The 12,002-nt window shown below is 40.3% G+C and overlaps 1 protein-coding gene across 1 annotated transcript in view; it reads left to right on the forward strand.

The window, feature by feature from the left end:
- The window catches only part of B3GNT2 (UDP-GlcNAc:betaGal beta-1,3-N-acetylglucosaminyltransferase 2), a 28,644-nt gene extending 16,874 nt beyond the window's left edge, over window positions 1-11,770 (forward strand). Inside the window, exon 2 of the mRNA XM_006260270.4 lies at window positions 9,288-11,770. Coding sequence (XP_006260332.1) covers window positions 9,297-10,490 — 1,194 coding nt within the window. The 5' untranslated portion in view covers window positions 9,288-9,296 and the 3' untranslated portion in view covers window positions 10,491-11,770. The remainder of the gene's footprint in view (window positions 1-9,287) is intronic.
- The last annotated feature ends 232 nt before the right edge of the window (window positions 11,771-12,002 follow it).

Here is a 12,002-nt window from a genome sequence, read left to right on the forward strand (position 1 = left end):
TATTTTTAAAATTCAAAAGATAAGGCCGTTTGTTTAATTTATTCTTACAGCTTGGATAGGTAATGACAGAAAGAGTGGTTTGTTTGTTTTTTAACTCAGCAATGAAGTCTCTTGAATAAGTTGTAGGTCTTCAAAAACTGATTTTAAAAAGAAAGAGAAAGCTATTTGAGCATTAGCATTTAATCTCTATTGGAACTGTGTATTGAGATCTCTGAAATAAAAATGCAACAAGTTTGAAATGGAAAAAGAAAAGACTTGAAAGATAAATCAAGCCAGTGAAACAGACTGCTGAAAGATTATTTTGTAACAAGTAATTCATTTAGTATTTTAAAAAAAATTTTAAAGAATAAAGATACTATCTGGAGTCAGACTACTACACCTATCAATTTTAACCATCATACTTGAGGATATAAACTAATATTAGGCAACCAACCCTCACATGAAAGGAACAAGATTTACAGTTCAAAAAATAGTTATGGTTACTACCATAGGAAGCGTCTCAAGGCAAGTTTTGCTTCTGACCTGGTCAGCTCACATTGTAGTGACTGATCAAAAAGGAAGCAGTGCAAATTTTGAGTTCCGGGTAACTTGCCAGCAACAGCAATAGAAAAATGTGCAAAAGTGCTGTTTTGGTGCTTTCACCTTGATGGTCAGAACTTGAGCTGGTCAAGAGGACTGAATCTAATGAAAATGCCTAACTAAAAGGCACAAACAAGGATTTCTTGGAACAATCTCTTTTATTAGATCAAATGGACCCAAAGATAGGATAGTATCTTTTACATAGCTGGTTCAATAAAAAGATATCACTAAGAAATCCTTGCCTTGCATATTTTCTGGACCATCACGGCTACATGAGAAAAGGAGCTACTGTCATGTAAAACAGTTAAGAGCTGAAGTACAGTCAAGAAGCCTAAAGGAAGCCCCTAGTGTTTCTCATTCATCCTTGCCTTATACCAAGTACTTTTACATTTAATTTTGGGACTGAACTATGTCCTCTTTCCCTTGGACTGGAAATGCTGTTAAGATAGTGGATTCATACACTTTCCCTAACAAAAACTGGTTAGAGAAAAGGTACTAACAGAAGGTTATCATAACGTATTACTTTGAGAGAAAAGACAGTGCGTGCATCTACACAAGATGCTAGATAGAGTGCAGCAGACTAATTCTACCACACATTAGCGCATCACGGCAAAAGCCATTCTAATGCACTAACGTGCAGTAGAATTAATCTACTGTGCATTAGCATCATGTAAGAGAGGTGTGTGCTGGTGCTACTGTCATAATTATGATGCATTAATGCACATGTGAACGTACCCCATGTGTATTAAGTTACAACTAAAGTAGATCAGTACAAGCCTAATGCATGTAGATTTAAGTGTGTCCATACAAGGGTTTGCATTATTTTAATCAAAACTGTTTTAAAAAAAAATTAATTTAAACAAGCCAAACTTTTCTGTATGTGAACATAATTTTACTTTTTCTGACCTCATTAAATGTGGTGTTTTGTTTTGTTTTTTTATCAGTTTCTCTTGTCCCCACATCCTTGTAACCTCTGGTTACTTGGTTTGGGTCATTTATACTTTCTTCTAAAGAAAAGCATAAGATATCTACAGAAAAGGCCTATTTGTTTCACAGATACTCATATTATAGCATTTATGCCTCTGCTGATGACAGCAACACAGATCCTTTTGGGACACATGAATATAGCTCTATACAGTCAGCCAGAAAAGTCAAAGAATAACAGAAGCTTCTTATTCTACTATCCCCATTATTCGCTTGTTTTCAGTCTATCCTCTATCAAAATCATTGAGGGTACCTCGATTGAGAAAAATGAAATCATTCTCAAAATAGCTTCTCCTTCTTAAAGTTCAATGATCAAGACCCTACCAGCACCTCAGGTTTGGGTGTCACCATAATGTGGTCCTGTGCACCTCCTTTTATGCCTGCTATAGTACTATGCACTTCTAACTACTATGGATAATAAAAAGTAAACACTATGTCATTACAATCATACTTTAAGCTTCTCCAACCTAAGAGATACTGTAGAATTATTCTTCAATTTTCTTGATTTATATTTCTCTTTTCCCATTTCTTTTTCTCTTCCATCCCCTATCAGTCTCTCAAATTGGAACATGCATTATTATTAGTATTATACTAAACATACCTCTTTGTACCCTTGCCTGACATGCCTATGACATCAAAAACTGATGGTCCTGCAACAGGTTATCTTGATAGGGAAGGCATTAGCATAGCAGCAAATGGTGTATGAAAAAACGCAACTGTAAAATTCATGATCAAAGTTCAAAAACATTTAGGGGTACAGTTCTGTTTTTGTTCGTTTGTTTGTTTGTTTTTTAAAGAACTGTAGTAGGAACCTATACCGTGGCCAAAGAAAACAGTCTATGTAGATACAAAGAGGATTGTAATAATTAACTGTACTACAGTATTTGTATGACAAAGCCAAATTAAAAATCTTTTTCGCTCATTGTGCATGATAAAGGTACAATAATAACTACCAAGGGTATATACTATTACATTTCACTGTATTAAGTTGGTTTTAAATTTTCCAAGACATCAGGCAAAAGCTCCAACCTGACCCCCCAAGAAGTTGCCATCTTTCAAAGGACAGTCTTTTTGTAAAATCTGGCCTCAATTTAAGCATTGAGAACTTTGATACTCAACTTTAATGTGAAGCCCAATCTTTTTTCATGTTCAATTTATCTGCAACGTAACTTCTGCTGCTGACAAAATAGAACCATTATATACACATTCTTAGGTCCTGAAGGTGTGCCAAGATTCAGACGATTATTTTACGACAAAGAAGTCAAACAGCGAATATCGCATCCCTTTGAATATGTTTTAAATTTTAATCAACCGTACAGCATTACAACATCACCCAAACACTACAAGAGGGATTTCTGAACAGAGGAACCTACAGCTGTAGAAACGAAATGTAAAATCATGAGCCCCAGGTTATGAAGACTTTTTAAACAACCATTTCCAGTACCAAATGGTTTGAATGCATTGCAGTTGATTTTCCAGATGCACACACAAATGTTTAAACTTTTCAGATAGATCAGAGCTTAAGACATGAAGCACATCAGTTAGAAAGAGCATTCAAAATGCCAGCATGTGTTCGAAGTCATAAACCAAGCATCTTACTTTGATATCACCACAACACAAACCATTGTAATAGATCATAGCCAAAGTCATGTATTGTGCAATACATCAGACAAATTCTGAAGCAATGCCCTGGTTTCTATGCGACACCAATACTACCATATAGTAATCATTATTGTTTCTAACAGTGTATTTTAATAATCGTAATAACTTTCTTTTGAACTATTTATCAGTTTATTTTAAAACTTCTAGAATTGCAACCTGTTGCATTATTTAATACCAACAGCGCACAACTGCCTTGTAGCAATTTTCATATGAGCACTGGAATTTAAAGAAAGTAAGGATTAGGGCTCTTAAAGCAAGCTTTGCAAGAGAAGAATCCCTGGATTAGTGCTTTTAAGCACCTGCAGCAGGATTTACTGAGACCAAACTTCCAACCATTTTTGTCCTGTTAGAACTGTATACCTGGTATAAGTAAAGCTGGATATATTATCTACTCTTAATAAACAAAGCCTGGATGGAGGAGAAAATCCTTTTGCAATTTTCATTTGCAAAGTAACGGGTGGGGGAGAAGAGACCAACTCTGAGCATATATTTTTGTATCTTTTTCTAGAGTTAGCATGACTTGTGGAAGGTTTTCTCCATTTAACCTTTACAGATGAATAACCGTTGTCCAAGACACTAAGGCAGGGAAGCAAACAGCTAAGATAACTGTGCTGTTCTAGGTCCCAAGTTCGTTTCCAGTAAATCAAAGAAGTCATTGGTGTGCAGTTAAATGATGTCCCACTTCAATGCCTGGGTGTCTCTTACCACCACAGAAAGGGTAGCACCATCACAACTGCCGCTAACTGATGTTCAGTTTGAGAGATCAAAATGCAAATCGGACAGTACCATTACTATCGGAGTTACAACAGTTTATGTACCACTGCTTAGTGCAGTGACTTTTTAATTAAAAACTACCCGTGATACTACAAACTGAAAAACCATGTGCTACAATTCAAAAGAATTATGTATGCAATTTTAATTTTTATGTAACACTTCAACAAAATAAATTTACTATATATTACTTTTGCCATACCGCCTATTAAAAAAAAAATTCTGTAAAGTTAGAAAAAAAGATAAAAGTGAGAATAAAGACTTGGTGAAAAGCCAATACACATTCAAAATTGCTGGAGGGGAGAAAGGGGAGGGGAAGGGATGACTGTTTGGATTGACCAGAGTACATGTCCCTGGACCCTGAGAAGGACTCCAATTTCCAGAATTTGAAGTTGCCACAAGGTGCCCAACAAATCCAAAACCTCAACTGTTTTACCCTCTTCCAGCAGTTAGGGAATAAACAGGTTAAAGGGACATTATCTACTTTGCTAAAATTTCCAGGTTACAATGGAGGTGATGAATCTCTCTACCAATATCTCTTCTTTCAGAATTTGATTTTGGGCCCTGTTTCATAGATTTCATAGACATTAGGGCTGGAAGGGACCTCGGAAGATCATCGAGTCCAGCCCCTCGCCCAAAGGGCAGGAAGTCAGCTGGGGTCATAGGATCCCAGCAAGATAAGCATCCAGTTTCATCTTGAAGGTGTTCAATGAAGGCGCTTGAACAACCTCTGGTGGCAGGCTGTTCCAGACCTTGGGGGCTCAGACAGTAAAGAAATTCTTCCTTATGTCCAGCCTGAAACGATCTTGTAGTAGTTTGTGACCATTCGACCTCGTCATCCCTTGGGGCGCTCTGGTGAACAAACGTTCCCCCAGATACTGGTGGTCACCCCTGATAAACTTGTAGGTGGCCATCAGATCACCCCTGAGCCTGCGCTTTTCCAGGCTAAAGAGCCCTAGGGCTCTCAGCCTGTCATCGTAGGGTCTGCTTCCCTGACCTCTGATCATGCGCGTGGCTTTTCTCTGGACTCTCTCAAGCTTCTCCACATCCTTTTTGAATTGTGGAGCCCAAAACTGGACGCAGTACTCCAGCTGCGGCCTCACTAAGGCCGAGTACAGGGGGAGAATGACGTCCCGGGATTTGCTTGAGAAGCATCTATGGATGCAAGCCAGCATTTTGGTCGCTTTACTAGCCGCAGCATCGCATTGCAGGCTCATGTTCATCTTGTGGTCAATGATGACCCCCAAGTCTCTTTCTTCCATAGTGCTAGCCAACATAGCACTGCCGAGCCTATAAGGATGCTGCGGGTTTTTTTTCCACAAGGTGGAGAACCTTGCATTTATCGGCGTTGAACACCATCAGATTCTCATCCGCCCACTTGCTGAGCCTGTCCAGGTCAGCCTGGATCATCCGCCTGTCTTCTGGTGTGGATGCTTTGCCCCAAAGTTTGGTGTCATCGGCGAACTTGGCCAGTCCGCTTCTGACTCCAGTGTCCACATCATTAATGAAGATGTTGAACAGTATGGGTCCAAGGACAGAGCCCTGGGGGACCCCACTGGTCACAGGACACCACGATGAGTGACTTCCATCAATTACTACCCTCTGGGTCCGACCCTGGAGCCAATTTTCCAGCCAGTGGATCATGGAGGACCCAAGGCGACAATTGGCCAGTTTCTCCAAGAGACGATCATGGGACACCAGATCGAAGGCTTTTTTGAAGTCAAGATATATGACATCAATCTCATCTCCCTTGTCCAGGTGATAGGTCACCTGGTCGTAGAAGGAAATGAGATTGGTCAAGCAAGACCTACCCGCAACAAACCTGTGCTGGCTATCCCTTAAGATGTTGGCGTCGGCCAGTCCATTAAGGATGGCCTCCTTAATAAACTTTTCTAAGATCTTCCCCGGGATAGAAGTCAGGCTGATGGGCCTATAGTTAGCCGGATCCACTTTCCTCCCTTTCTTGAAGATAGGCACCACATCTGCCTTCTTCCAGTCTTCGGGCACTACACCGGAGCGCCAAGAGTTTTCAAAGATCCGCGCTAGAGGCTGGGCTCTGATGCTCGCCAGCTCCTTGAGTACCCTGGGGTGAAGATTGTCAGGGCCGGCTGACTTGAAGGAATCCAGCTTCTCAAGATGTTCCTTCACGAAGTCAGCATTAATGGAGGGCAGGGGATCACCCTCACCCGGACTTCCCAGCCCAGTAGCGGGCATGGGTGTCCCATGGGGCTGATGAAAGACCAACGCAAAGTACCTATTTAATAGGTTGGCTTTTTCCTGGGCGTCAGTTGTCAGTTGCCCCATCTGGTTCAGCAGGGGTCCAACGTTGCCCCTGCTTTTCCTCCGGCTCCCCACATACCTGAAAAAGGACTTTTTATTGTCCTTGATGCTCAAAGCTAGCTGGAGTTCAGTTGCAGCCTTGGCTTTCCTGGTCTGCTCCCTACAGGACCGGACCAGTGCAGAATAATCCTCCTTGGAGGTGACTCCCATCCTCCATCCTTTGTAGGCCTTTCTTTTTAGCCTCAGGAGGTCTGCTAGGTCCCTGGAGAGCCAGGGGGGCTGCTGTGCCCTCTTGCTGCCTTTCCTCCGAGATGGAATAGACATAACACCTTAATCTGCCCAGGTAAAGACGGGGACCGTGGTAATGTCATCCTTTGGCTGTCATAAGGAGTGTTCATATAGGTTTTTATACTTGCAGCTGGTTGTAATTTTTGGTTGATAATAAATTAACCCAAAGTGTGGTTTTGGTCTTCCCAGATGCCCATTTAGAAATATGATCCAAATTTAAATATATATTTTAGCTGGGGAAAATTTTTATTAGATTCACAAAACGTGACCTGGGGAATGTCTTACCCAAGAGGTGGGGCACTTTGGTTAAACTTATTTTGCCTGATATGGAAGAACTAAGCAACCCAGGTATGGCATATTCTGAGATGGATCTCCTTGTCCTTCCTGCTAGAACTATTCAGGTTTGTGTAAAATGCTTAGTCATTGAACAAGAATTCCCATCTAGCTTTTTTGTTAGGACTCATCTAAGAGGGGCAGGGGCACCCGGATTCCAGCCTGTTATCTAGTGAATGTTTTGATTTAGTGGAAGCCTGCCAACAGGAGAGATCTAAGAATATCCCATCCTCATAGCCAGATGGCTGGGGTGTGTTTTCAGGGATGTGGGAGATGTTGAGAGAGAACTGAAACCAAGTCTTTCCGCATCTTGGATGAGTGCTCTAAATGATGAAGTATGTGTAAGCACCATATACCAACACCACCTTCTCTGCATGTTTGTGCATAATCTGTCATTTCCTTCTTCCCCCTTTTTTTTTCCCCCCTTGTTTAACAGTTGCTCAATAGAAAACATTTCACTTTTGGTGAATTGGTTTTTTATCAAACTTGATGTTTTTAAAAGCGTTTTTCATTTTTGGTTCATTTATCTGAACCAGTTTATTTTGTAGGTTTTTTTGATGGGGTTTTTTTGTTTTAGGGGTGGTGTTCAGCTGGTAAAACAAAAATTAGCTATTCATGAAGGCCCTTCTTGCTATATGTCCAAAAATAAGACATGTATCTTATTTTTGAAAAGCAAAGTGAATGTGGGGGAAGGGGAGATGTTTCTTGTAGTAAATAACTGTGTAGCAGCGGCAGAAATGAACTTGTTCACTGTTCTGCTCCCTGTGGATCCTACAGACATACTTTTTCTAGGAAGAAGCTTTTGTATTCTTGCTTATAACGCACACCTCAATTTCTAGGAGCTGCTTTTTGCAGAAAAAAGGTTTATTGGTAATACTTTACCAATAGTAAAAGACTATTGGTAATAGTCTAGAAGCTCTTATTTGAAATGTTTTAAAAGAAGGTGCCTAAAAGATGAGTTTTGGTAGCACTACAGGAGGAAGGGGAAATGCATTTTTCTTGGGCTTCGTTTATATATAATCACAGCAAGCTTACAATTTGTCAGAGATCAAATAGAAGGATTTTTGAGGAAAAGAGATCTTAAAAAGTTAAAGAGCAGCATTTTGTTGAGAAGCTCAGACCCTGCAGCATGAAGTGTAAGTGTACCTACCAAGATGATAGGTACTTCCTGGGGATGTCAACTTGAAACCTTTAGATCAGGGGTTAGCAACCCCCTGCATGTATGCCAGAGCATGGCATGTGAAGGCATTTTTGTCTGCCCGAGGTGTGCGTGCCAAGTTACAGGGAAGGGGCTGGGGCTGTGCTGCCACAACAAGGACTGGGCCTCTTGTAGCTGGCCTCGCCTGCCTCCTGCCATTCACCTCAAGGCACATGTGCACCTGCTGCTGGCGACAAGCTGGGCCAGGGCTCTGTGGACTGCGGTGCAGCTACTTGCAGCCTCCCCGCCACCTGTCGCAAGCAGCCTGGCCTGCATGGCAGGCGGCAGGGACCTTTCCAGAGTGTGGGCCAACTGGCAGGCAGCTGGGAAGCTGCAAGCAGCTGCACTGGGTTCTACAGAGCCCAGACCCAGTTGATCGCTGGTGGTGGATACACACACACCTGGGGCAGGTGGTGGGGAAGATGTGTGGGGCCTCCTCAGTTGTGGTTGCGCAGCCCCAGCCCCTTTCTCACTGTCCTCCCCAAAGCATGCATATGTGCACCTGCCACTAGCAACAAGTCGGGCTGGAGCTCTGCAGATGGCGCAAGGCTCCACCCACCATGGAGCCCAGACTGCTTTGCAGCAGGTGGCAGGGAAGCTGCAAGCAGCTGCGCTGGTGTCTGCAGAGCCCTTACTCATTGCCAGCAGCAGGCACATATGCGCCTTGGGCAGATGGGCAGGGTAGGGGCCCCGACTGCACTGCCACAAAGATCAGGCCCCTCAGGACTTCTCAGCCATCCATTACTAGCACGCCAACATCTTCCAAATAGAGGTTGTGGGTGTTTTTGGTGCACTGCCCAAAAATGTTGCTGACCCCTGCTCTGGATCTTATGTTTTTGCTTGAACCTGCAGGACATGTAAAAATCTCTCAAAGTAGTTAATTGCTAAGTTGAATGCTTACACCAATACATTGATCTATTGTAGAAGTTTAAGTAAAATTTTAGACTGATGGAGACTTCCTTTTGTAATAGACCCTAAGCTCTTACAACTGTAACAAAGAACTTGCATACTAGAGGGTTGTGCGTTGCTGCAGGGGGAGTGTTGTTTAAGCAAGGAAGACCCCAGATCTTCAGTCGTTGACTTGAGCTTGTTTATGGTTTTGAAGTGGATGGAAATATTCTTTGTTGTTCTGAAATAAGTAACATGAGGAAAACAATTGAATAAAATATAACATCACCCCTTTTCTTTTCAGATATGAGAAATGAGTGTTGGACGCAGAAGATTAAAGCTGTTCGGAATTCTAATGATGGTAAACTTTTTTATTTATGTAATTGTGGAAGTTTCAAGAAGTGGTGGCCACGAGAAGACTGCAAAAGGACAGGTTGTTATACCTACCAGCAAGTTCTGGAGGAAATATACCCCTCACAAGGCCTATTGGAACAAACAGCAACAGAAGCTTGATCTCCTGTACAACCCCATTTTAACTTTGCTTTCCAATATGACTGTAGAGGAAAGTTTGATTTCAAATGCTAGTGTTCTGAATTCCTGTGATCCTGACCCATCAGTGACTTCAGAGGTTAATGACTTCGCAAATTTGCCAGACAGATTTAAAGATTTTCTGTCTTATTTGAGATGTAGAAATTACTCATTACTAGTGGATCAGCCAAACAAATGCAAACATAAACCTTTTCTGCTGCTGGCTATCAAGTCACTTATACCACATTTTGATAGAAGGCAAGCAATTCGGGAATCTTGGGGGAAAGAAATTAAATCGAGAGGTATAACAGTAGTGAGGGTCTTCTTACTGGGGCAGACCCCACCAGAAGATAACTTTCCCAACCTGTCAGACATGTTGAAGTTTGAGAGTCAAACTCATAAAGACATTCTTCTTTGGAACTATAGAGACACTTTTTTCAACTTGACTCTGAAAGAGGTGCTGTTCCTTAAATGGGTCGCTAGCAGTTGTCCAGATGTCCAGTTTATCTTTAAGGGGGATGATGATGTTTTTGTGAATACCCATCAGATCCTGGATTACTTGAAGAGCTTATCAAAGGACAAAGCCAAAGACTTGTTTATAGGTGATGTGATCAAAGATGCTGGACCTCATCGAGAGAAAAAGTTGAAGTACTACATCCCAGAAAGTGTTTATGAAGGTTCTTATCCTCCATATGCCGGAGGTGGTGGGTTTCTGTACTCTGGTGACTTGGCATTGAGACTGAATAATGCATCTGACCAGGTACTTCTCTATCCTATTGATGATGTTTATACTGGAATGTGCCTTCAGAAACTTGGGCTTGCTCCAGAAAAACACAAAGGCTTCAAAACATTTGATATTGAAGAGAAATACAGGAATAACATATGTTCCTATACAAGCTTAATGTTAGTGCATAGCAGAAAACCTCAAGAAATGATTAAGATTTGGACACACTTACAGAATCCACACTTAAATTGTTAATGCGTTAAGTAATGTGTATAAGTGTCTTAAGTCCAAATACTTCTTTTCTAAGTTTGGGTCTGATTTCCTCTCTGAACTATTAAAAGTCCTTTGTCTTCATTAGTTAGAAACTTTTTTTGTCCATACTTCAAAAAGTGAGAATGGTAATGTAATAACTTTTGAGGGTATTATGTGAAGACTTGGTCCTGATCTTTCCACTGTTGCAGTGGTCATTATGTTTCAAACTTGCCTAAGAATAAATTAAAATAAACTTCAGAAGTTTTAACACCCAAATCATTGATTTGGTTAGCTGTTTGTAACGTTGGAAGTATGGAGTTACCCACTTACAATTGCTGTTGCATCTTTCATTATTGGTGATGGGAGATGTAAACTATTTCCATGAAAGATGCTGCCTGAATGAAATAACAAAATAACTTGCAAATTTAGAAATCGGAGGAAATCAAATGTTATTTAAATGCTTTAATGTTACCCTTATTTACTCTCCCTGTGTCCTATCCTACAGTATTTTCTCATTTAAATGTGATCTGCTGTGCAAAAATGTGTCTATTGAAGTCTGGAGGATTTTCCCTTTTTTTGAGTAGTGCTTTTTCTTCAATTTATTTTATTTATTTTTTTTAAGCACAATATAACTTCAAAAGGGATAAAACTTAAAAGAGCTCTGAACATGCAAGGGGAAGGAGAGATATCATCTTGGCAATAGGCACAGTTTTGTTTCTGACTTTTTCAAAGCATAAATGATATTTTAAATGGTTTTGTCACTCCTATGAAAGGCTACTTGGTCCGTCTTGTTTTCTGTATTGGCTCCAAAACCCTTACCAAGGAGCTTGATTTGATACTGAACTGTGAAATTGCACTTAGCTTATAAAAATTTGGTTTGGATCTCTTCTACAAACTGGTAGCAAATCTAGAATTGTGCAGATCTTCTTAAATGTTTCAAAATTTGAAACTGAAACTTAGAAGTTGCATGATGTCTCATGTAGGGTTAAATGTTCTCAAAACTCAGAATCTTTTTTCTTGCTCTGTTTCCTCATTTTGCTTATAGGAGAGTTATTCTAATAGCGACTGCTTCCTTTGTATATGTAGAAGTGCCTGTCTATTTATTGTTCAGATTGAAGACCAAAACATTTTCTTAAATATATTTTGTGTAACATTTTATTTGTATAGTGTTGTCACTCAGATATTTAAATAGAGCATGATATTTTAAATCTGAGATGTGTAACATATGTTAAATAAAGCTAATTGTTATTTTTGAATTTGAAAAATAAAATGTGATTTAAGTAGTTTTTGTATGTCTCCTTCTACATTTTAATACAGACCTGTGGAGCTATCAAGCTGTTAAATGCATAAGAAACCATAAAAAGCTATTTTAAAGAACTTCTTAGGAATATCAAGTTGTTTATTCAGTATATTACTGTTTGCATTCTAGAATGCAGTAGAGATGGCAGAAAGACCTGCTGAGTCCTAATTATGTTTTAGCTTTCTAAGTACTTAAACTACAATTAGGCTGAGACA

This window comes from Alligator mississippiensis, chromosome 1, assembly GCF_030867095.1.
Source record: "Alligator mississippiensis isolate rAllMis1 chromosome 1, rAllMis1, whole genome shotgun sequence".
Lineage (NCBI taxonomy): Eukaryota > Metazoa > Chordata > Crocodylia > Alligatoridae > Alligator > Alligator mississippiensis.